Here is a 26,282-nt window from a genome sequence, read left to right as displayed (position 1 = left end):
ATCATTCACTGCGATTTATCAAATCAATGGACATAAAATTTCAGATTACAGTGTTTTTTCGACCCCCTACGTTGGTCTTATATTTAATCTATTATTTTATAGGGAGAGGATTTGAGACGTTTTCACAAGTTATCAAAACTTGAGAAAATGCCAAACTTGTCTTTGCTTGTTTTCTCACACCGTCCTGTCGGGCCGGAGAGGTTTGACATTCATGTGTGTGTCTGTGTGTGTGTGTGTGTGTGAGAACAAACGGCGCTACATAGAAATAATAAAGAAGTAGAACGGACATTCCCGTTCAAATAAGTGGAAAAAGTTTGACTTACTATTTTCGAATTGAGATGAAATGACCCGGAGCTCACGCCGATGTTCTGCCTCTGAGGGCCCAAAGATGAATTTACAAGTTTTAGGACCTAAAGATTTTAAATAAGTGCTATTCATGTGTTCATAATGGGGAGTTGATTTGGTAATTGCTAGCTAACAAGCTAGTTTGTCCTCCATACTTAAATAAGCTAACTAGCCAGCTTGCTTGCTAATTCCGCAATACTTGAATGCTACACTGGTTACAGCTCGCTGGCTAATCCCACAATGGATAAATGCAACATTGGTTACAGCTAGCTAACTAGCCAGCTCGCTTGCCAATTCCACAATGCTGTAATGCAGCATTGGTTACAGCTAGCTGACTAGACAGCTCGCTTAGCAATTCCACCATGCTGTAATGCAGCATTGGTTACAGCTAGCTAACTAGCCAGCTCGCTTCCTAATTCCACCATGGTACAAGGCTACATTGTTACAGCTAGCTAACTAGCCAGCTTGCTTGCCAATTCCACCATGCTGTAATGCAACATTGGTTACAGCTAGCTAACTAGCCAGCTCGCTTGCCAATTCCACCATGCTGTAATGCAGCATTGGTTACAACTAGCTGACTAGCCAGCTCGCTTGCTAATTCCACCATGCTGTAATGCTACATTGGTTACAGCTAGCTAACTAGCCAGCTTGCTTCCTAATTCCACCATGGTACAAGGCGACATTGTTACAGCTAGCTAACTAGCCAGCTTGTTTGCTAATTCTACCATGGTGTAATGCTACATTGGTTACAGCTAGCTGACTAGCCAGCTCGCTTGCTAATTCCACCATGGTACAAGGCTACATTGTTACAGCTAGCTAACTACATTAACACACTAACTACACTACATTGGTGACAAAAAATGTGCTATCCTCCTCAGAAGCTTCCTTGGCTCCGAACTTGTCAAACGGCCACGGAAAAAACAGTTCAATGTCCGTTCTTCTTCTAATCTATTTATATGCGGAAACAATGAAACTGAGTTTAGTTTAGTTTCCGTGTCGCCAGCCCATCGACTGACACGCCCACCGCCGTGTTTATCTACTGATCGGATGTTCGTTCACGTTTTCCTGGAGCTGGTGTGTGATTCTGTCTCGTCTCGGTATCGACGACGTATCGATCGTCTTCTCGGCTTCTGAGTGTGAATAACAAACAAAGCTCGGGGGGGGAAGTTGTCGTGTTTCCTGACGTGTTTCCTATGAATGCGCCCGTGTGTGCTTGTGTGGCGTTACCAGCAGTAAGGCCTGCTCCTGCAGGAGCTGCTGCTGCAAGATCTCCAGCTGCCTCTGCTCCTCTTCCAGCTGCCTACGGATGTACTCCTAACCAATCAGCACCCGGGGGTGAGGAGGAGGAGGAGGTGGGGGGGCGCAGCCAATCAGAGAGCGCCGAGGAAGCAAGTCGGAGCCCAGGCAACCAGTGACATCAGCAGAGCAGGAAACAGGAGGAAAGGAAATGAAAGAGGAAAGTAGATTTATTGAAGAGGTGTGAAAGTAGGGATATAGAGATAAAGAGGGAGAAGCAGCGGGGGGTCGTAATTAGTGGAGCAGCGAGACGACGTTAAAGATCAGAAAATCCGCTGTGCGAAGAGGCAGAAATGTCCGCCTGAAGAAAAAGAGCGATCAGGGAGCGCGGCACCGCAGGAAAAGTTCACTGTTAGTCATGCAGCCGCTGGCAAAGCCTCCTTAAATTGGACGTGTGGTGATTCGACTTTCTCAAATTTCCCTCTTTATTCTTCCAAGGTTGTTGCATTTAAACTGACACTAAACCTTTAAATGTATTTTTTTTTAAACATGATCATAGTGTAATTAATGTTTGCTTCCTTAAACGAATGTATTTTAAATAATCCACTGGATCTCAACTGTTTAGAAAAGGTCTTAAAAGGAAGAAATGACATGCAAAAACATTGCTTTTCATTAATTAATTTAGATATTTTGGTCTATTTTTCTTCCATAATACGAGACCAATGGAAAAAAAACCCATTGATTTTATTATTTTGTCTGTTTACATCTGTAGATTTCCCCTAAATTCGCCAAAGGTTACCATTAGATGAAGCACAATTTGCACATTTAAACATAATATTTCAGAAAAATACAAATACAAAGATGATTTGTCTTAATGTCAGTAATATTTTGGGGAATTATTATTTAAATGTTTTACCCGTTTCACTCTTAAAAAGGTGCTTCGTGCAGCTTTTTAACCCACTGAGGTCAGATGAGCCTTGGTTGTCATGTTTTTAGAGATAAATCGATCAATCAATCGATCAATTAATGACACATCAAGGTCTGCGATCGTTTGTGGACGTTTGGGAGAGAAAATATTCATCCCCCACTCCATCATCTGTTCGTTTCACACGGAGAGAAAGAAGAAACATCTCATCGGAGGGGGAAGTGCAAAAAGGTGCCTTCAGTAAGCCCCGCCCCCCCTGTGGAGGACACCTGTGACGTAACGTGGGGTCAGGTGATCTCCTACCTGCTCTCTCTCGGCGTGCCTCCTCTCCTCCTCTCGGCGGAGCTGCTCCATCTCCTCGTACCGCCTCCTCTGCTCTCGCTCCTGCTGCTTCCTCATCTCTCGGTCCCGACGCTGTTGCTGCAGTTGAGGGAGATTTTTGCAGTTATATTTTTTTTATTACATCGTGTGTGTTTGTGCACACCAGGTGTGTGTTTCTCTGGCATCTGGATGAGCCGAGGTGCTAACACCACACAGGTGACGAGTCGTTTCATAATCAAAACTGAGATTTATTTTTTTCAAATGTGATAGGAAGCCGATTCGTTCGTTAAACCTCAAAACCCGCCGGCGGGATTGAAAAGCAAAGTTTTCTTCAAACAGCCTTGAAGCTTTAAAAAACGTCATTATTGTCGGATTTTCATCTTCACGACGGTCCTTAAACACATCATTTCTGATGGGCGCTTTGACAGAAAAAAAATGCCTAAAATTGTAATAAAAAACATTTTTCTTCTCCGTGTCTCATTTTAAAATCCTGTCCTGAATAAACCGTTTAAAGTAGCTAAATTTTGTCAAAACCATAAAATTGTGAGTTCTTCAGTGAAACTAGGAAGCCATGATTGTTTTGGCTGAGAACAACAGTCACGTGACAACAATTATGTGAAAGTGCTGCTGAACACAGAGGCTGTAAAAATGGGAATAGTTTAATATATAAAACACGTTCAGCGTCCATCTTTTTTTCCAAAATTAGGTAAACATTTCTGAAACGGTGGCAACGGACTGGAGTTTCGACGGCTTTCTTTTGTGCACTGAACGACCTTTCCCGAGCAATTGTAATACGTTTGCCTGGCTCTTATTTTGGCGGGTCTTTCCGTTACCTCCTCCAGGCGCCTCCTCTGCTCCTTCTGCTCCTCGATGCGTTTCTGCCTCTCGGCCAGCAGTTGGCGCTTGTGCTCCTCGTTCTGCTGCTGCTCCAGCTGCTGGCGCCGGATCAGCTCCGAGCGCTCCTTGTTGGCCAGCTGGAGGCGCAGGAAGTCCCGCCTCAGGGTCGACTCGCCGGGGATGTTGATGATGGAGCTGGAGGAGAAGTAGTTTATTGTATTAATACCATACGCATACACACAAATACACACATCTTCATTTCGTCAAATGACAAAGTGGAGGATTTTTTTTACAAGAAAATTACTTTTTTTTTTTGAAAAGTTGATGTTCAGGATAAAAGCTAAGTACAATAACTAGTAGTACAAGCAATAGTACAACAGTAGTACTTGCAGTAGTAGCTCTAAAAGCAGTAGCGGTAAGTAGCTATGGCGGAAGCAGTACAAGTAGCAGTAGTTCAACAGTAGTACTCGCAATAGTAGTTTGAACAGAAGTAGCATTAGGTGCAGTAGATTTTACTATGGAAGTAGTAGTACTAGTAGTGCTAGTAGTAGTAGTAGCAGGTGAAGTAGTATCATGAATTGTAACAGCAGTAGCAGTAGAAGTTGCAGTAGTATCACGGTTCGTAAAAGCAACAGAAGTAGCAGTATTAGTACTATAGCTGTAGTAGAATAAGCAGTAGTACTACTATAGCTGTCGTATAAGTATCAGTAGTACTACTGCAGCTGTAGTATAAGTAGCAGTAGTATCATGGTTCATAAAAGGAGAAGAAGTAGCAGTGGTACTACTATAGCTGTAGTATAAGTATCAGTAGTACTACTGTAGCTGTCGTATAAGTATCAGTAGTACTACTGCAACTGTAGTATAAGTAGCAGTAGTATCATGGTTCATAAAAGGAGAAGAAGTAGCAGTGGTACTACTATAGCTGTAGTATAAGTATCAGTAGTACTACTATAGCTGTCGTCTAAGTATCAGTAGTACTACTGTAGCTGTAGTATAAGTATCAGTAGTACTACTATAGCTGTCGTAAAAGTATCAGTAGGACTACTGTAGCTGTAGTATAAGTATCAGTAGTACTACTATAGCTGTCGTAAAAGTATCAGTAGGACTACTGTAGCTGTAGTATAAGTATCAGTAGTACTACTGTAGCTGTAGTATAAGTAGCAGTAGTATCATACATTGGGACAGCAGTAGCAGTAGAAGCGGCAGTAGTATCATTAGTACTGTCAGTACTATGAGTAGAAGTACTTGTACCTGGGCTCTCCGACTTCCCTCTCTTCATCCTCCTCTTCACTCCCGCTGTACTCGTATTCTGTCTCATCTGGAGGACACACACACACACACACACAGCTCAGGTCAACATCCACGTGTTGCGCAACACCCGGCCCGTGAGGCGTGCGGCGGGGGCGTGGCCTCACCCCTCTCGCCCCTCCTCTTCTTGGTGCGGTCGATGTGGTCCTTCAGCTGGATGCGGACCTGCCGCTCGTTGGGCAGGTCCCTGATGAACGGGTGCTTCAGCAGCTGCTCGGTGCTCGGCCGCTGGCTGTGGCTCTTTATCAGACAGCTGTCGATGAAGGACTGGAACTTCTTCGACCTGCACACACACACACACACACACACACACACACACACACACACACAAGCATGAATTAAAGTCAAACGCAGTCGTGTAGCTCCCGGTTCGGCCATTTTGCCGTCGCCATCTTGTTTTTTTTTGTGTGACCATATTTTGAATGTGGATGTAGAGACGGTGTGTATGTCTCTGGTGGACACCTGTCAATCACATTGTAGCCCCGCCCCTAAAGCGTCCCTTTCTTTATGGTCTGTTTGACTCTAAATGACTATAATTTACTAAATGAACATCATGATGTATAGAAGAAGACTTGAAACTAGAGATTGAGACATAAACTCATGTTTACAATGTTTACTGAGGGAATACATCAAGAGAGAAGTAGAGTCATTTATATAGACTTCTATACAACCAGAGGAGTCGCCTCCTGGTGGTCAGGAGAGAGAATACAGCTTTAACACATGAAGCTTAGACTTCTATACAACCAGAGGAGTCTCCCCCTGGTGGTCAGGAGAGAGAATGCAGCTTTAACACATGAAGCATAGACTTCTATACAACCAGAGGAGTCTCCCCCTGGTGGTCAGGAGAGAGAACGCAGCTTTAACACATGAAGCTTAGACTTCTATACAACCAGAGTCGCCCCCTGAACGTAGGGAATGATAACGTGATGCTGAGACTGAAAAATAAGAACAGAACAGGTGCAGAGAACATAAGTGTGTGTGCGTGTGTGTGTGTGTGTGTGTGTGTGTGTGTGTGTGTGCGTGTGTGTGTGTGTTTTAGTGACTCACCACTTCTTTGACTTGAGTCTGGGGGCGGGATTTCTGGGGATGAGGAAGAGCGCTCTCATTGGATGCATGTCGCACAGAGCTGAGGAAGAGGAGGACAAAAGGAGAGGAGATTAGATGAGACCAGAGGAAAGGAAAGGAAAGGACAGAAGAGAGGAAACAAGAAAGGCAAGAGACAAGAGGAGATGAGAAGCGAAGAGGAAAGGGAATGATGTAAAAGGAAAGACAAAGATAGGAGATGAGGCAAGAAGAGAGGGGAGGAGTGAAGGAATGGAAACAAAAGGGCAAGGAGATGAGAGGAGTCAAGGAAAGGAGAGAAAAGGATAGGAAATGAGGCAAGAAGAGAGGAAAGGAAACAGCAGAGCAATGAGAGGAGAGGAGATGAGGAAAAGAAAGTAAGCAAAAAGGGACATTAGACAAAAGGAAATGAAGGACAAGGAGGAGAGAAAATGAAAGAAAAGAAGATGAGAGAACAGGAAAGGAAACAAAAGAACAGGAGAGGAAACCATAAAAGGAAAGGGAACAAGAATACAACAGAACAAAAGGGAGGAAAGGAAAGGACACGAGATAAGATATGATAAAGATGATAAAAGAGAAGAGGATAAAACAGAGAGAGAAGAAAATGAGAAGAACAGCGGAGGAAAGGGAAAAGAAAATAAATGAAAGGGGACAAGGAGAGACAAGGAACGGACAGAAGAAAGAAAAGGAAACACCAGGGAAGGAAACAAGAGCGTAAAAACGAAGCAGAGACAGATTTAGGGTTCGGTTCACCGAGCCGGACGCGTTCACACTTACGTGGCGCTCCCTCTGCCATCTCGATGGCCGTGATGCCGAGCGACCACAGATCGCTCTGAGGAGACACACGGAGGAAGAGAAACAAGTGAAAACTTTCACATCCTAAAAACCTGTTTGGCGAATTCACGCGTGGTGCATCGGGCCCACTGGTCAGTGTTCTTGTTAAGTGCTAGAAATACAGAAACTACCATGGTGGACTCCAGCGAGCCCCATCTGCCTCTGCGGGAATACATTTTGTATTTGTCGGGCAAGTTTCGTGCCACTAAAGGAAGGCAGAAATATCTGAAGGAGGCAATTAAACGTATATTTATTTATTTATTATGTGGGTAATTAACATGAGATCAGATGACAGCTTGTTTTGTCTGCAAACATTTAACTGCTGCCTCCGAATAAAACGTCTGAGGTGGTATTTCAGAGAAAGGAAGTACAAAACGTAGTTTAATTTAACTTTAAAATTGTATTTTATTTATTTATGCGTTGCTTTTCAGTGGCATGCTACGTTCAAATAAATGGGAGACAACAAACCATCTAATGAACTAATATTGTACTTTTACAAGTACTGTAAAAAAAAATCTAACTTTTTAATACACTACAATAATCTGATACACATAAAACATGAAGTATGATTTACTTATATGGTATAATATACATTAATTATATCAATAAATAAACATTAAGTAAATAAACTTATCTCCACATCAACACAAAAACACTTTGAAATGAGTTAAATTCTTCTGTAAGTACATTTTGCTGATCTGAAATAGCACTTTGAGTGCAGTACTTTTACTTGTCATGGAGTATTTTAGTACAATATTATATTCCTATTACTATATATGGACGCACACACACACACACACACACACACACACAACAGTTGTACCTTGAAATCGTACGTGGCGTCGGGGTTCTCGTCGCAGGCGATGACCTCGGGCGCCATCCAGTACGGCGTCCCGATGAACGTGTTCCTCCGCCCCACCGTGCGGTCCAGCTGAGCGCTCACACCGAAGTCCACTGCAGACACACAAAACACACAATGTGAATGCGTGCAGTTAGTTTTTGAGCCATGCACAGCATTATAACCTGGTACTCGTTTTTATTTTAGTAAATATGTGTTATTTATGTATCCATTGCTCAACACCAGCAAGATGACACAGTGTGTGTGTGTGTGTGTGTGTGTGTGTGTGTGACCTCTCACCTAGTTTAACCTCTGCGTTCTCCGTCAGCAACACATTCTGGCCCTTGATATCTCTGTGGATGACCTTGTGCTGGTGGAGGTGGGTCAGACCCTGGAGACAGAGAGGAACATGAGGAACATGACGACTTCCTGTTCCGCACACCTGAGAGGAACATGACTACTTCCTGTTCCACACACCTGAGAGGAACATGACTACTTCCTGTTCCACACAGGACCTGAGTGACATCGAATACTAAACCTCCGAATCTCAGGTTAGAAAATAATTAAAATATTTAATAGTTATTCAACATTCCATCTTCTGTTTTTGACGGAAACCAAACATATTAGCATTGTTTACCAAAATAAGGTGTTCCTCAGGGAACCGTCTGGGGTTTCCTTATGTTTGCAATTGTTTCCCAAGAAAATATATAAACAATATATTTATTTTTCAAGATAACACTAAGATCCAATATGGCCTTTGTTAAAAATCAATAGCAACACTTATCAATAACCCACTTCAAGATAACACCTAAGAAATATGTATTAATAAAATAAAGCCCCCAGCTGTTGTTAATATTACTAATAATCCCTAAAATGTTCCTTTTAAATCATGAATGTTTTTCTTTTACACAAGATGCCATCTATTTGATATTCTATACATGTAACAACAAAACATGATACTGGTTTACTCGACAAGGTTGCGGATGATTTGTTATCGGTTCCAATATGGCCTTTATTAAAAATCAATAGCACAGCTTATCAATAACCCTCAGTGGGTCCTTTAATGAACACGTATGTCCTCATCATGATCGTTGCATGAGAGGTACAGGACACACTTTGTATTGAGAGCAACTTGTGTTTCTGCTGCAGAAAATAAAATACTTGAAATAAATCAATTTCAAAATGAGGGGTTCCTCAGGGAACCGACTGGGGATTACTTATATTTGCAGTTTTTTATCTAAAGCAAACCAAATATAATGTTTTTTCAAGATAACAATAAAAATAGCTTTTTTAATACAAGAAAAAACACAGCTGTGATAATCCCACAAAACGTTCATTTTATAATAGTCATTATTCATTAATATGATTTCCTCTAACATCCAATATGGCCTTTGTTTAAAATCAATAGCACAGCTCATCAATAGCCGTCTGTGGTTCCTTTAATGAGCACACATATCCTCTTCATATTGTATTGAGAGCAACTTGGGTTTCTACAGCAGAAACTAAAACACCTGAAATAACATAATTTATAAATAAGGCGTTCCTCAGGGAACCGTCTTGGGTTCCCTTATGTTTGCAGTTTTTTTTTACCACCAAACATTTAGTTTTTTTCCAGGTTAGACCTTGTTTTGCTGACCGGTAACTGGCGATGAAGTGAATTTGAAAGTTCTCACCCTGAGGATCTCCCTGCAGACGTAGGCGATCCACTCCTCCTTCAGAGTGTTCCCTTTGGTGTTTTTGATCAGATCGGTAATCGAGCCGGCTCCACAGAACTCCATCACCAGCTGCACACAAACCAGATCATCACCTCTACTCATGCTTCACATTATCGATCCGCAATTTCTGAATCATGCCGTCAGTTTAAAATGTTTATTTTAACCTTTTCAAGCTCTTTTGCATTGTCTACAGCAGGAACTAAAACACCTGAAATAACATAATTTATAAATAAGGCGTTCCTCAGGGAACCGTCTTGGGTTCCCTTATGTTTGCAGTTTTTTTTACCACCAAACATTTCGTTTTTTTCCAGGTTAGACCTTGTTTTGCTGACCGGTAACTGGCGATGAAGTGAATTTGAAAGTTCTCAGTCCTTCAGACTAAATCATCACCTCGGGCTCTGACATGTGGTCATAAAATGTGCTCCACTGCACCCGAAACCACACCCACAAGTGAGGTCACAGGGTCCTGGAGTGCACCTGTACACCAGGTGGGAAGTTAAAGGTCTAGTTTATGACCTTCCATTCGGAGAATGTCGCCTCAGCTTTGTTGTTTAGTCGACCAGAGTCTGTTTATCTTCCGTTCAGGCTACAAAAAAAACAGCTAAAAAACTATTTTCTCTACTTATCTAAATTTAATTAAGGGTAGAAATTGGCGTACGCACCCAAAGCTGGTCGTCCATCCCCGGAGGGTTCTTCTTGACGAAGGCTCCGTAGTAGGTCGCTATGTTCCTGTGGTGGCTGTACTTCTTCAACATGTTGATCTCTGCTTTAATCTCCTCCTCCTCATCCTAACACACACACACACACACACACACACACACAGACACAGAGACACACAGACACACACGCAAATATAAAAACAAGTCTGTGTTTACTGAAATATTTAAAAAAAAATTAAAAACTGCTGCATGAAATGCCCTCAATACCAAAGGTGTGTGTGGACATGTGCAGATTTTATACAACTGTGTGTGTGTGTGTGTGTGTGTGTGTGTGTGTGTGTGTTACTTACTCCTGTGACGTCCATGACCTTAATGGCAGCCAGCTGTCCAGTTTTGACATGGCGACCCTGGAAGACACGGAGAGAAAGGACACAATGAAAAAGATGCAGAAATGGATTTTTTTTAAAAAGCCACCTGATGAATAAGGTAAAATAATGAACTCATAGATATGAACGTGAAACTTCACTGGTTCATTACTGACATTAAGAGGATTCATTATTGTATTACAAGTTTTATGAAATGTTATGTTTGAATATGCAAATGAGGCATTATCTAACTATATCTACAGAGTAGTAAAGTAGTAAAATAAATGTTTTTTTCCACAACTCTGAAATAATTTTTATAAAGTAATTAAAGTGTTTTTTTGATCTCTTGGCCAAAATGTTTTTAGTGGCTCGAAACCACGACGTCACATTAAAAATAGCCCAAATAAATCGTGTATTATTGATGTTATCTTGGTCCCTTGGAGGGGTCGCGACCCCTGAGGTTGGGAACCGCCGCGCCCCCTGAAGCTCCGCCCCCAAACCAAAAGTCAGTATCGCAGCTGTTAAAGCGAGAAAGTGAAAATTTATCCTCCTCGCCAGGCATCAGCCCACCACCCCATCACACACACACACACACACACACACACACACACACACACACACACACATCATCTCCTCGTGGTAACCTAGCAACAGGCCTGGCAGGTTGTTTAGTGAGGGCAACGAATGGGGGGTTGGAAGAGGCAAAGTGATGGCAATGTGTGTGTGTGTGTGTGTGTGTGTGTGTGTGTGTGTGTGTGTGTGTGTGTGGAGGGAGGCCATGATATTTCACACTCTGGGTCACTTTCACATGTGAGTTGCTCTCTCACACACACGCGCACACACACACACACACACACACAGTCCTGGTTACTCAGTGTTGCATCAGACACTGAATGTATCTGACGGGTCGAAAACCACCACCGAGTCCCAGGAAGAAGAAGAAAAAAAAAGTCTCTTGTTCTGTTTTTTTTTTCTCGCTCCACATCTTTCTGTCTGTGTCTCTTTGTGCGTCGCTCGTCTTTGTTGTTTTATATATCACACAACGTTGTCTTTTCTCTCTCTTTCTTGTGTTGCAGCAGCAACCTGTCAATCACCTTGTAGCCCCGCCCTAAAGCACATCCTGCTTTATGGTCTGACTCTAAGTGGACCATCACTTACTAAATGAACATCGCGCTGAATTGAAGACGTGAAACTAGAGATTGAGACATAATAATAAGGAATAAAAGTGTTGTCCGTTGTATATTCTCTTTTGCACGTTCACCATTGCTCCTTAATGAAGATAAAGTATTAAAATAAGCGATTGCTGCGGTTAAACCACTGGCCGGAGAGCTGTTTCCAGAGTGCAAAGTCTTTTCCGTGCACCAGATTTGTGAGGATTTACTGAAAAGTTATCGTTCAGAAAACCCGCTTCCTCGACCCGGGGTTAAGTGTGTGAAGCTTGCAGGACGAACGGCAATAAAAGCGGAGCCGGATAAAAAAAGCCGAGATGAGAGGGAGGAGATACCGTCTTCGCGGCGGCTCTTTTGTTTGGCTATCTCTCATCCGGCCGACGCCGGCGGCACCGGCCGGCCGATCTCCCGAGGGCGACACCGAGCTTCCCCCGGTGTGTGAGAGATTAAGAATCAAGATGGCATGAGGAAGCTGTATTCAATCCACACAAACACACGCAGGCGAGGAGGCGGGAGGCGGGAGGAGGGAGGAGATAAAGATAGCGACAGAGTGAGAACAGAGGGAGGTGGCAGGTGAGGAAGAGGAGGAGGAGGAGGATGGCATGGGGACTTTCAAAGGCAGCCCGAGGCGCAAAAACACACCTCGCGTTCAGACAAGCCTCACATTCTCAACCCGAAAAACAAGCTCACACATGAAGACAGAGACGAGCAGACAACACGCAGGTTTATGTCCCAGCGCGCTGAATTAAAAGCACGAGGAATCCAGTTCTCGTTGGTGCGTCACTGACCACGACTGCGAGCGCCAGATATTCCAGTTTTGCCTTTTCTCTGAATGAAAATTCATTTTACACATAATTTAACTACAAAAGCAGCTTCTGATTTAACGATAGAACGACCGCGAGATGCATCGTGATCAACGAGGCCTGTGAATCCCACGTTGCTGACCAGCAGGGGGCGACTGCTCTGGTTGTATAGAAGTCTCTGCTTCATGTGTTAAACCTGCTTTCCCTCTATTAACCAGCAGGGGGTAATTCCTCTGGTTGTATAGAAGTCTATGCTTCATGTGTTAAAGCTGAATTCTCTCTATTGACCACCAGGGAGCAACTCCTCTGGTTGTATAGAAGTCTATGCTTCATGTCTTAAAACTTGCTTTCTCTCTATTGACCACCAGGGTGTGACGCCTCTGGTTGTATAGAAGTCCATGCTTCATATGTCAAAGCTGCATTATCTCGACTGATCATCAAAGGGGGACTCCTCTGGTTGTATAGAAGTCTATGCTTCATGTCTTAAAACTTGCTTTCTCTCTATTGACCACCAGGGTGTGACGCCTCTGGTTGTATAGAAGTCCATGCTTCATATGTCAAAGCTGCATTATCTCGACTGATCATCAAAGGGGGACTCCTCTGGTTGTATAGAAGACTATGCTCCATGTCTTAAAACTTGCTTTCTCTCTATTGACCACCAGGGTGTGACGCCTCTGGTTGTATAGAAGTCTATGCTTCATATGTCAAAGCTGCATTATCTCGACTGACCATCAAAGGGGGACTCCTCTGGTTGTATAGAAGTCTATGCTTCATACGTCAAAGCTGCATTATCTCGACTGACCATCAAAGGGCGACTACTCTGGTTGTATAGAAGTCTATGCTTCATGTCTTAAAACCTGCTTTCTCTCTAGTGGCCATCAGGGGGTGACTACTCTGGTTGTATAGAAGTCTATGCTTCATGAAGATGCTCAGCTGTAGCTATTAGATGCTTTTACTCTGAAACTATGAGAACCATGTGGTACTTTATGGCTTCCGAGTATTACACAAGATATTCTCAGACAATCTGCGTGTGTGAAAGAATAATCTAGAAAATGCTGATTCATTCTGAGCAATTTTTGTGTTAGAAGTCAAACTTAATTCGCAGCAAAGAGTGACATTATTGTTCCAGGAAGTAAAATTGTGAAGAACAAAAAAGAAAAGAGAAAAACATAAACAAAAGGCTGTGACGTCGGAACGTCAGAAATAAACTTGAGTCAGCTCAGTTTTTGTAGTCGAGGTCTGTGTTTTCATCCGATCCAGAAGAAAAGCCTTCCAGCTGCCAGCAGCGCTATGAAAGTGAGACATGAATGAGGAAGGAGGCGTCGCCGCAGGGCTTTAAAACCAGATCTGTGCTCACAGGCAGCGACGCCTGAACGCCTCCGGCACCAGCGATCAATTCAGAGTTCAATGCGGACAAATAAAAAACAAAAAACATTCTTCCAGCACACAACAAGCATGAATCCCATGTCCAGTAATAGATTCATTTAACCAGGAAATAAGTCTGATTAACTGGGTCAGAATGAGGGAGATGCTCAAACAAAGCTCGCGTGGTTGCAGCGGCATCGTTGCGTTTCAATCGACGGAACAAATTGAACTCCATGTTTGCAAATGATTTACTGATTTTATTAAATGAAAAATGTGAACTCAGCCAGTAAACGCTGCTTCCTGATTGGCCAGAGCTTGAGTCAGAGTTTTTACCTGAAATATGAGATTTAATTAAATGAGTGCGATTAAAAAGGTCTGAGGTTGGTCTCATCCAGCGCTACGTAATTTACTTCACTTAACTAAGTATCCCACGATCTTTTTCTGAACCTAAGAATTCCACGATCTTTTTAACTAAATATTTCACGATCTTTTTCTACACATAACTAAGTATTTTACGACTTTTTTTTACACTTAACTAAGTATTTTACGATCTTTTTCTACACATAACTAAGTATTTTACGACCTTTTTTTACACATAACTAAGTATTTCACGATCTTTTTCTAAACCTTGTATTTTTGTTTACTGAACCTAACTCAGTTGTTTCCTGTGAAGATGGAACTTTATTTTGAAAAGACCGTCTTCATTTAGCGAGGATTTTGTAGGAAAACGCACAAAAAATGAGAAGTAACTTTTTCTTGAAATATGCAAACCGTCGCGTACGGATCAATTATTTACTTTATGTTAGTTATCACGTTATTACATTTCTATTTGAGTTTATGTTCACCACTTAGCTATATTTATATTTTTAGTTTAACCACTCGACTAAACTTATCTTACTCGCATCGCTATTATTTTTTGCACTGTCAGCATTATTTATCATACACTTAATATTTACTGACAGTCTTCCGACATCAATTAGATATTCGTGTTTTTATTGCTCGCTCACTATCTGTTAATGTGAACGATTACTACGAAACCTGGAAGGGAGGAGGAGGAGGAGGAGGAGGAGCAAGAGGAGGAGGAGGAGGAGGAGGAGGAGGAGGCGTCTGCAGCCTCGAGGGGGGGCTGCTGGAAGCTGCTGGAACATGTTGGACAGGATGAGCAAAAACTATCCAGAGATTTCAGAGATGAGAAGCAAGCGAGTGAAGTTTTCCTCCCTCTATTTCAGGGGTAAATATTGCGTAATACTTCCAACATACACAGTATACGACTCCAGCAGCTGCAGGAAAACTTCCTCGGTGGCACACAGACGTGTAACCGCTACGTCTGATTGAGTTTCCTGGAACAAAATTATGTAATTTGGCACTAATTATAGGCAAAATGGAGACAATAATGAATTAATTCCAATTAATTTGGAGCTGAGCCTTGAAAGTCTTCCTCTGAGTGCAGAGTCAGCTGTCTTCTGTTTATTTCTGGACTCGCTATATTATATATTATATTAGTCTAAATCACCGTGACCAACAGTTACTTATCTTTAAATCGTGTGAATTGGTGCGTAAATGAACGTTCCCTAACAATTTTACTGCGCTTTGCGTATCACATGATAACATCTCACTCAGGCAAACCAGCCTTAAGAGGAATATATACACGTTTGTTTTATGCGTGTGTTATTGAAAAAATACACATTTGCTGGTTTTGCAGGTTTGCAGACGAAATAACAATTAAAGTTTCTTGTAGGAATATTTATTTTGTATTCCTTAAAACACTCAAAGCATGTAAACTATTGAAAACAACAACACTTCAGTACAGTCTCTCCACTGTTCCTCAAAGCCGCCAGACTCCATTGACAAAAACAGGAATTTTCTCCTCAGTGATGCTAAAACACTGAAACTCATCAAAAGCTTTCTAAGTTTCTGTGTCTACGATGTTCCAACAATCAGCAACTCTGGTTCGGTCTGAATGAAAACTGCAAATACACAGAGTTAGGCGTGAAAATATCCAGAAATGCAAAGGATTGTGGGTGTTTTTAGACGCACACATCTTCTGAACTAAAATCAGTTTCTCTGCTCTTTGATGAAATAAAGGTCTAAATGTTCTGACTCTGTAATCGATATTCAAAGGTTAACTCAAGTGTTTTTACAGTATTGATCTGCCCGCTTTAGCAAAACCTTTCACCGAGCGTTAGTTCTTCAAGGGAGTGTTTTTTATTATTATTATTTTACGTCTTAATTTACCCATCATGCTCTGCGATCGACCACGGTTTGTTTTCTATCAATCATTTCTGCAGAAGCAGCCGTCACCTCGTTGAAGCCGGCTGATCAATACTGGACGAACGCGTCGAGGCACACACACACACACCCACACACACACATTCACACATTCACAGACATCTATACACACACACACACAGTGTCATCTTGCTCTCTGCTGTGTTGTTACAGTTTGCGTGGGATCCTTCCGCTGACCGACAAAAGAGAGAAAGTCGGTCATAGCTTCAGTTGTGCTAATATAAATATATATATATATATATATATATATATATATATATATATATATATATATATATATATATATATATATATATATATCATTTAAGAGCCAAAGGAGGATGTGAAGTGACGAGTCATCAAATCTCAGTTCACATGTTTCCAACACACTTTAAGCTATAAACATAGCACGTAATCCCTCAAAAAATGTCCGTCGTTTCTCTATTAAAAAGAAATTTGAGCCCATTGTAGCTTAAAAACGAGCAATAGCAACATACAACATCTGCAAGTTGCAGGTGTTTCATAACTTTTATCACTTGGATGAAAGAGTTTGAGTTCAGCTGAGAAAATTCTGGTCGGTCAAAATGTAAATTTAAGCACGAAAAAGCCGTTAAAACTACAGTTTCCCTTCGGCGCGTGTGCACTACACTACCCACAATCCTACTGTAACAGCGGCATCTCTGATTGGTGGAGCCGGCTCCACCAATCAGCAGTTAGTTCCATGCTTCACCTCATTACCTTCAAATGTGAGAATTAAGATTCTCCTCTTTTGATTCTGCCACAAAGACCCTCAACCGCTCAGTCACAACGCTGAGAAGTTATGGATTTTGTTATTAAAATGTTTCCTCCCTCATGATGAGCTGAAGCGTCACACACACACACACACACACACACACACACACACACACACACACACACACACACGGCAGCACAGATTATTAGGTCTTACCTTGTAGACCTGCCCATAGGTGCCATTTCCAACCAGTTCGACCAGCTCAAAGATACCAGCTGGGTCCTGAGAGAGAGATGAGGAAGAGGAGGAGGAAGAGGAGGAGACAAAAAAAACAAAGTCAGTCAGGAGAACATAAACTGGATTCAACTGAACACAGGATGGATTTAGGAATGTGTGTGTGAGGAATTTGACCTTCAAAGACAAACACACACTCGCGCGCACACAGGCGCTGCATACCTGTGGTATTAGCCTGTGAAAAGCCTCTCTCTCTCTCTCTCTCTCTCTCTCTCTCTCTCTCTCTCTCTCTCTCTCTCTGTGTATCACCACACTGTCATTATTCCTTCAATGAGGAGCACATGAGATTTGAGAAACCATGTGTGTGTGTGTGTGTGTGTGTGTGTGTGTGTGTGTGTGTGTAAATCCACACGTTCAGCAGGATTATGACCGAGTTACAGTCGATTTATGAGTTCTGAAAACCTTCAAGAGAGAAGCGCCAGCTGCTGCTTTGTGGCCGCTGCAGACTGCAGACAGGAAGCTGTGACGGATTTCACAAAGAGAAAAGTCTCCACGAGCGGGTTTCTAACAATCGAGGCATTAAAGTCAAGCTTGACATTTTGGGAAATTTGCGAGAGTTCGATAAGACGATTGATCTGCAATATGGAGGAGGAATGAAATAAAATACATTTTGTGGAGTAAACGTTGTAATTTATATAGTTTGCTCAGTGCTTTGACAAATAAAAGGCCAAACAAACTGATGAAACGATAAAACAACAATTTATTGCATAACATTTTATAAAATACATATTTTATTTTATTTAGCAGTAAAGCAGCAGAAAGAAAACGTCATATAAAATCCAGTATGTAAAGCCGAGTTCCCCTGCAGCGATGCAGCGTTTATGTCTCGGGCTTTTATTGTGAAAGGTCAAGGTTGTCGATGTGGCGTCTTTGTGGCCGTTTGTGTTGCGACGCTCTGCTCACATTACACAGTTTATTAACAATTTGCCGCTGCTCTCTCTCTCCTCATATTTGTCTGCAGTTGTTGTTTTTTTCCTCAGCGCAATGCATGATGGGATATTCTGCTCGGTTACTGACCATCGGGTTGCATTGTGGGACACTTTCAGTGGTCAAAATGTGGGTTTTTATGTGCTGAACTATTTCTTAACTAACTTATTTATACTTTTCATTTAAACACAATTACATCATAAATGTTAAGAGCTTAAATCCACGTCGCGTAAACAAAGATATATTATTATTATTATATGAAGTTAGTGAGCTTTAGACGTGGTTTAGGTGGATATTGTCCACAGAGCTAACGGTTTTTAAGCTAAGCTAACAACGAAACAACGCTGTAAGTAGAAAAAGACGTAAAGCAAGTTTTAAAACGTCTCCAGGAGGTTTTTATTGTTCTTTCATGTCGGCTGTGATTCATTCTGACGAAGACGAAGACGATAAATCAATAGATTTGTATTTTTTAGGGTTTTATTTTTTCTAATGTCATGCTTCAGAACGAGCATCAAAATATGTGAATGGAAGAAAAAGACTGTTGACAGAAGAAAACACACACTCACACACACACACTCACACACACACACACACACACACACACAGACACACACACACACACACACTTATCTTCAGGCTGATTAAAATTCAATAACACAGATTTTGATCTTTACGCATACCTGTGTGTTTGGAATTAGCGCGCATGTGTGTGTGTGTGTGTGTGTGTGTGTGTGTGTGTGTGTGTGTGTGTGTGTGTCTGTGCTACAGTTGGAGCCTCCTGAAGGGGATTAGTTTAAAAGGCAGCGATTCTTTTCACTCAAGGTCAAACAGAAGCACATTTGGTCCTGGAAGACAGCACCACACACACACACACACACACACACACACACACACACACACACACACACACACACACACACACACACACACACACACTGCACCTGCCTTTAAGACTCACACGCACAACAAAAACACCAGCGAAGAAGAAAGGAGGAAACCGGGAGCTGATGCAAAACCCGGGCCCACCTGCAGCTAGCGAGCAGCTACATGAGGCCCATGAGCACAAAGGTGCACCAGAGAGCATGAATACACGTGTGTGTGTGTGTGTGTGTGTGTGTGTGTGTGTGTGTGTGTGTGTGTGTGTCTTTCCAGGAAAGGGGATTGTTCTCCTGAATGCAAATAAGGCGTGATATCAGATTTCCTTCAGAGACTCACGGCTGAACGTTGACGAGGGTCAAAGGTCGCAGTCGAGCTGCGGTTGATGATGATCGTCTTTGTTCATTGATCTCGCTGACGCAGGAGGAAGAAACCAGACGGTGTAATCTGCGTTTTCATTTGACAACTAACGGATTACTCGCCGCAGCTCGATACGGAAGTTATTGCGACACGAACGGTTTAACCTTTTGGGAACCGTGATCAAAAACATTCCCGCGCCCATTTTAAGTCCCAGCATGCCCCACTCAGACCATCCTATGGCATAAAATAAGTAATGTTTTCCATTTTTGAACCGAACGACACAGTTTCTTGACTGAAACTCCTTCCTAACAGACAACAGACAATACTTTGTTTTATTGTGATTTTTGTTGCAGATTCTGATTCTTTAGGTCCTAATCTTTCCAAAAAGGTGTCTTATTGACGCTCCAGGAGGCATTTTAGGGGAATCTTGCTCATATCATGCTGGATGTTCATAGTTACTTTTAAAAAGTGATTTATTTTTACAGATATACATTTTTTTCCAAGACTTTGCTGAACAAACACATACAAAAAACACAAGTATTGGAATTGATGTGTGGTTCCTACAATGACTCAAACACAGGAGAAAAGGAGGTCTGGACACTAAATTGGTCTCAGAGTTTAGTTTAACAGGTTAAGGGGGAACTTTTCTCGGGACGTCGAACACGCCGGAAACTTTGAGCCTTCGACTGAGCGTCACTGGTTTACACGGTCACCCGTTGAACTGGAACACCGGCAGCTCCGAACTGGAGGACGAGTAAACATGTGACCTGGTGGACGCTTCTCTGGGCTCTGAGGTCATGTGACTTTGTAAACAACCAATCAGTTCACAATCCACAACTGTTTTATTGTTTAAATGTGTTTTTTTAATGTTTTTATGAAGAAACATGAAAACATCCAAAGTCAACAAAGTAAAAGGATAACTTTTAGATTATTTGATGGTTTTTGATGATTTTTGGGTCGGGTGGATCCTCAAAGAGCTGCTGTGATCAAACAGCAAAGGGATCTGTTTGTGATAATATGGATCATTAATGATCGGCATTTAGTGATAATTGATCATTTACTCCCTATTATGTGCCGTGAGTTTAAGGATCCGTCGCTCCTCTGAAGCGCCGATAAAGTCGTCAACACATCGGTGTCAGAAAGAGTGACGTCACGAAGAGGTCACGACCTCTGAGGCGCTCAAGTCTCACACGGTGAGAAGAGGAGAAGAAGGGTAAAGGAGGAAGGTGGGAAGTAAAAACAGGAAGTGTGTGTGTGTGCTTGCGACAGGCTTTGCGTCACACTTAGAGGCCTCCCCCCCCACACAGCTCTGCTTCGTCCTGGGTGACCTAATTTCTGGTCGGCAGGCAAGGATTCTCGTTTTTACAAGAACGTGCACATCTTTTTTTCTCGGTTCTTCTGCCTGGCTTTGTCCCACATTGTGTGTGTATGTGTGTGTGTGTGTGTGTGTCTTGTAACACACACACACACACACAAATTCGGTCCCACCCGATCGATCATGTCCAGGCTTGAGTGTTGCTCTGCAGGTACGAATGTGTTGCGTAAGCAGCAGAAGAAGAGGAGACAAAAAAAGAGGAACTGTGCAGAATAGCACTCACACTAACACACACACAAACACACACACACACACACACACACACACAGTTCATCTTCAGCTGAGCACTTAAATCCAGACACGAAACTGTAAGTTAAAATTACCCTGAATGCATCATCACAGTCCAGCTATCATTCACACGCACGCACACACACACACACACACACACACACACACACACGCATTCCAACAGTGTCTCCTTCAATGCACACCTCCCTGTCCTCGCAGGCGCGCACGTGCACGCGCACAGACCCACTAACAGCCACTGCGATGCTGCTGTCGCCACAACATCACGAAATGGCGGAACTCGCTCCTCTCGCGGTTATCATCGCTATTATTCCGTGTGTGTGTGTGTGTGTGTGTGTTTGCGAGAGTGTGTGTTTGTGTGTGTGAGAGATAGAGAAAGTGAGCGCGTGCACGTGCGTCTGCACGCGTGTGTGTGTGTGTGTGCTGTGAATCTGTCAGTGAGCAGGCAGCTTAACATCTGCCCCACATAGTCGGCTGCAGACAGAGAGCGGCCTCTATTATGCCGTCTGACGCACGCGCACGAGGGCGGGTGCACGCGCAGGGTAAGCAGCAGCAGCAGCAGCAGCAGCTGGGGGCCTCATCACATCACGTCCCAATTGTTCAGAAAAAAACATCAACAACAACAAAACAACAACACTAGTGTCGGTGGGAGGCCACATGATCCCAACATCCTTTCATCCGACCTGATTTCCCTCAATCACTGGCCGGCGTGCACGAGCACTACAGCCCCAACACACACACACACACACACACACACACACACATACGCGCGCGTACTAACGTGCACGCACACCAGCAGGCAGAGGAAAGCGCAGGGAGACGCATCCTTGCGAGGAGAGGAGGGAAGTGGGTGAGGATGAGGAAAGGAAGGGAGAAAGGTGGACAGGTGCTCAACTGCCCCACACGCGCGCGCGCAGTTAGACACAGAAACCTCATGCACGTGCACACACACACACACACAGAGAGGTAGGGAGACATTTACCCGTAGTGCAGACAGGTCTATCTCGTCCAGACTCCGCGCCGGGGAGTCGCTCGCCATGGTGCTCTCGGTAGATACGGGACTCAAGATGGAAGCTTCCTCAACGACCATCGACCGAGAGGTGCAGAGCGGCGGGGACGAACACACACAGACACTCCTCTAAAAGAATATTTAAAAATAATAATAATAAAAATCCCCGCCACCACCCACCCCCCTTAGAATAAAAAAAAAATCCTCGATGATTTTTTTTTTTCTCCTCTTCTTCCCGAGAGGAGAAAGGACCGCGCTCCAGGAAGGGGGGAGGCGGGGGGGAGGGAGGGAGAAGCCGGAGGAGGAGGCGATGTGCGCGGCTGCTCCAGGTTGCTACATGCCGCTCGGCATCGCTGGATCCGGACCTACATACCTCCCGACCTCCACAGGAAGAAAAAACACACACACACAACCCGCGACACCTCGAGAGCGCAGGGGAGCGCGGGAGGGGACTGACGCGAGGAGAGGGGGACGAGAGGTGGTGCTGACACTCGTGCACGCGCGCAGAGATAGCGAGAGAGAGAGAGAGAGAGACGGGCAGGAGCGCACAGCAGCAGCCGAGGCGCACACACACACACACACACACACACACACGCACACACACATGCACCGTCGGTCCGTCCGTCTGTGTGGCGGAACAGCAGCGCGCTTCCCGGGAGTGGCCTGCGAGGAGGCTGCGCTACAGACGGGGACGCCCACAATGACACACACACACACACACACACACACACACACACACACACACACACACATGCAAACACACACACACACACTTTTAGTGTGACAGGAGACGCATATCTACAGGACTGTCTGCTCCTGTACGGCGGCTCGTGAGGGACAAAAACTTGAGTGGCGATCAGCTGCAGGTCACAATCTCACACCATTAAGTGTCAGGAGACGTGCACGCGCACGAGGAGAGATGGTGGTGGTGGTGGTGTGTGTGTGTGTGTGTGTGTGTGTGTGTGTGGTTGGGGGCAGCCACCATGGCCCTCATGGGACATTTTACATGCTTCATTTAGGTCTAAATGTCACATCAGAGGAACATTAAGGTGCTGCAGCTCCAGTGTGTGTCCAGAAGTAAACATCAGATTTTCCTAAAACTAAATATATTTATATATTTTTATATTACCACAGAGGTTTATCTTCTTCTTTTTTTAAACATACAGCTGCTTTCCAGATTCCTCAAAGACTCTTTAACCATCTGGATTAAACACAATAACATAATCTGCTGCACAATAACAAAAAACATTACATTACATATTTTTTGTGAGTGTGTGTGTGTTCCTTTGGTGAAATCTGAATATCGTTGCGTTACATTGTGTTAAATGTAAACTGTTGGAACACAACAAACATCATTGAATGTGTTCTCACTTGAATTGGATGCAGTACTTTCTGAGCGTGCGCCTGTACCTTTAAGAGATGTCTGTGCCTCAGGTGAAGGAGGTGTTCATGGACATGGCTCCTCCCACTTTCAGACCCATTATCCAATAGAATTCATTAAAAACTCATTCAAACAGGTAGGAAACGTCATTAGTTACGATAATAAATAGTTTTTACATTACTAGTTTAGTTTTTACATAACTGCAGAAGAATTTCTCATTTCTAATAGTATTAGTTATATAATTAATATGAATATATAGTATGATTTCTAATGACGGTATATATTACATATTCAGTATTATTACTTATGTAATTAATATAAATATATAGTATGATTGCTTATTATGACATATATTACATATTCATTAATATTTTGTATGTAATTATTATAAAGATTTAGTGTTGTTCTATGACGTGACATCACAGTTTGTAACATAGTCTGTGTATCTATTTGATTGTTTTGCATCTTTGTCGTAGTGTTGCGTGTCTTTGTGTTCTTCAGTCCATTTCTTCCCTTTGGATTATTAATCTGGGTTCATCTGAGTCAAAAACCTCTGACTCACCTGCAGGACACGCCTGAGTCTGTTCTCAGGATCCTACGTCTGTGATGTCACGCTGAGGTCTGCAGGCAGAGCAACACAATGAATAATATGTGTAGAGAACACAATATCACATCATGAGGCACTGGTGCACAGAGGCACAGGCATGTAAAGCGTTGTGTGTTTTTGTAGTATTTTTGTCTCTTTTTGGTTCTTTTGAATCTCTTTAGTAGTCGTTTTGTGTCTTTTTGTGTCTTTTTGTGTCTCTTTGGGTTTTTTTTGCATTTCTTTGTAGTCCTTTTGTGTCATTTTGTAGTTGTTTTGTGTTTCTTTTTGGTTCTTTTACATCTCTTTGTAGTCATTGTGTGTCTCTTTTTGATTCTTTTGCCTCTATTTGTATTCGTTTTGTGTCTCTTTGTAGTCGTTTTGTGTCTCTGTGTAGTCCTTTTGTGTCTCAATTTGGTTCTTTTGCATCTCTTTGTAGTCAATTTCTTTCCCTTGTCTTTTTGTGTCTCTTTGTAGTTTTTTTGTGTCTCTTTGTAGTCGTTTTGTGTCTCTCTTTGTTTTTTTAAAATCTATTTGTAATCCTTTTATAGTCTTTTTGTAGTCCTTTTTCATCTCTTTGTAGTCCTTTTGTAGTCTCTTTGTAGTCGTTTTGTGTCTGTCTTTGGTTCTTTTGTGTCTCTTTGTCCCTTTTAGATCGTTTTGCATGTTTAGTTGTGTTTTGTTTTTGTGTCTCTTTGGGGATTGAGCTGGAACTTCAAACAGAGGCTCCCAAACCTTTTTGCTCCCCTGAGCTCTGAGCCTGATCCCAGCGGGCCTGAACCAAAGTCCCTCCACATATGAAAATAATCAGGACACTTGGGAGTGTGCGTTCACCGTTTTGCAAACAAACCGCCCGAACTGAGCAACAGAAGAGCTGTGAACGTCCCCGGTCGTGTCGCCGTCTGTGCTCGTCCTCAGGTGACCACACACTGCACCACCGCACCGCTCCATCCGGAGAAAAACCAAATGCCTTTCCACTGAACCAGCAAAGAACTAAATTGTGTGTGTTGAAGCTGCAAACAGCAATTGTTGTGTGTGTGTGTGTGTGTGTGTGTGTGTGTGTGTGCGTCTGCGTGTGAGGTCACGCGTCTCTTCCTCCAGTTGTTACAGTCAGAAGGTTCTCAGGACACACCTGAGCAGGTTTACACACCCACACAGAAACACATCTGAGGTAACTAAGGTCAACACAAAGCAACACAAACTCTCACCTGAAGGCGACCATGTTACTGTGTCCAGGTGGCCCTTTGGGTTGGACGCCAAACACTAAATATCTCGTAGAAATGATCCCTTAAAGGTGAATATGTTCTGGTGTCTTTGCTCCTCTGTGACGGGACAAAACAAGACGTTTGAGGACGTCATCTTGTACATTTCTTCACAATTTTCTGTCATTTTATCGATAAAACAACAAATCGGTTCATCAAGAAAATAACGGACAGATTAATCAACGATGAAAACAATCATTAGTTTCTGCCCTAAATGTTTAATCTTGAATAATTTAATATATACAGACTCGTTCCACCTCCTTACGCTCATATTTTTAGTCTAATTCATTTACCAAAATGTTGATATATTTTTATTTTCAAAACATATTGGAATAAAATCTTCATTGTGAATGCTTTGGGCCAAAAATCATTGTGTATTGAATATCTGACATTGGGACATCCTTAATATAAAACAAATATATATATATATATATATATATATATATATATATATATATATATATATATATATATATATATATAACGTAACAATGGCCAACAACAAATTCTTCTGTAAATTGTAAACAATTACAGTAGTGAGAAGGAATAAACATCGACTAGAAAGATTCTCGCGTGTCTTTTTTTGAATGCAGACATGTAGCTTGACACGTGAGGCATTAAGCTGCTGCAACAACCTCCACTTATCTGGAAAGAGACACACACAGACACACACAAGCTGACAAAGACACGAGTCCAAGCCCTCTGCACGCTGTGTTTCAGAGGCGCCATCTAGTGGCCCAGAGCAGAGCTGCAGGGACGGAGGCCCTCAGGACCGTGGAGGTTTTCTGAGGACAAAGATGATGCTCATTTGCATCAGTGACATGTTTTTTCATTTTGGTGACAGTGTGATAAAAAGAGCGACGGAGACGAGAGAGATGAATATTCATGGAGTGTGGAGGAGGAAGGAGGGATGACGGAGACGGAGACGCAAACAGACCAGACGGAGACGATGTCTTTTATTTACTGGAATAATCCTGCGGCGACTTTTATCTTAATCTGAGGCATTTTCAAATGTAAAATGAAGTCTATTTAAATATTCTGAGTCCAGAAATACTGCGAACAGATTGAGTAGTTGCTTATATTCAGTTCCTCATGAGGTTTTATCACATTGATTATGATTTGATCTGCTTTTAGCAGAAGCAAAGATCAACACAGTTTCATAAAATAAGTACTGAATGTCACATTT

General features: G+C 42.7%; 1 protein-coding gene across 7 annotated transcripts in view; it reads right to left on the bottom strand.

The window, feature by feature from the left end:
- tnikb (TRAF2 and NCK interacting kinase b) overlaps positions 1-22,482 on the bottom strand; it is a 42,157-nt gene extending 19,675 nt beyond the window's left edge. For 4 of the 7 annotated variants that reach the window (XM_068582002.1, XM_068582007.1, XM_068582006.1 and 1 more), the window contains exons 1-15: positions 21,844-22,482; positions 17,000-17,065; positions 10,431-10,487; positions 10,084-10,209; positions 9,380-9,490; positions 8,007-8,097; positions 7,692-7,822; positions 6,812-6,866; positions 6,020-6,098; positions 5,080-5,255; positions 4,916-4,982; positions 3,661-3,859; positions 2,810-2,926; positions 1,573-1,659; positions 324-374 (exon numbers count right to left, since the gene is read on the bottom strand). In XM_068582002.1, coding sequence (XP_068438103.1) covers positions 324-374; positions 1,573-1,659; positions 2,810-2,926; positions 3,661-3,859; positions 4,916-4,982; positions 5,080-5,255; positions 6,020-6,098; positions 6,812-6,866; positions 7,692-7,822; positions 8,007-8,097; positions 9,380-9,490; positions 10,084-10,209; positions 10,431-10,487; positions 17,000-17,065; positions 21,844-21,951 — 1,521 coding nt within the window. In that variant the 5' untranslated portion in view covers positions 21,952-22,482. The remainder of the gene's footprint in view (positions 1-323; positions 375-1,572; positions 1,660-2,809; positions 2,927-3,660; positions 3,860-4,915; positions 4,983-5,079; positions 5,256-6,019; positions 6,099-6,811; positions 6,867-7,691; positions 7,823-8,006; positions 8,098-9,379; positions 9,491-10,083; positions 10,210-10,430; positions 10,488-16,999; positions 17,066-21,843) is intronic. The other 3 variants (XM_068582008.1, XM_068582004.1, XM_068582005.1) reach the window with 2 other exon arrangements.
- Positions 22,483-26,282: the final 3,800 nt, after the last annotated feature.

The sequence above is a fragment of the Clinocottus analis genome, unplaced genomic scaffold (assembly GCF_023055335.1).
Source record: "Clinocottus analis isolate CAN_PGR_092001 unplaced genomic scaffold, fCliAna1.0.p SCAF_18, whole genome shotgun sequence".
NCBI classification, from domain to species: Eukaryota; Metazoa; Chordata; class Actinopteri; order Perciformes; family Cottidae; genus Clinocottus; species Clinocottus analis.
Note: the sequence above shows the minus strand (reverse complement) of the source record. Positions and strands in the feature narration are given on the sequence as shown.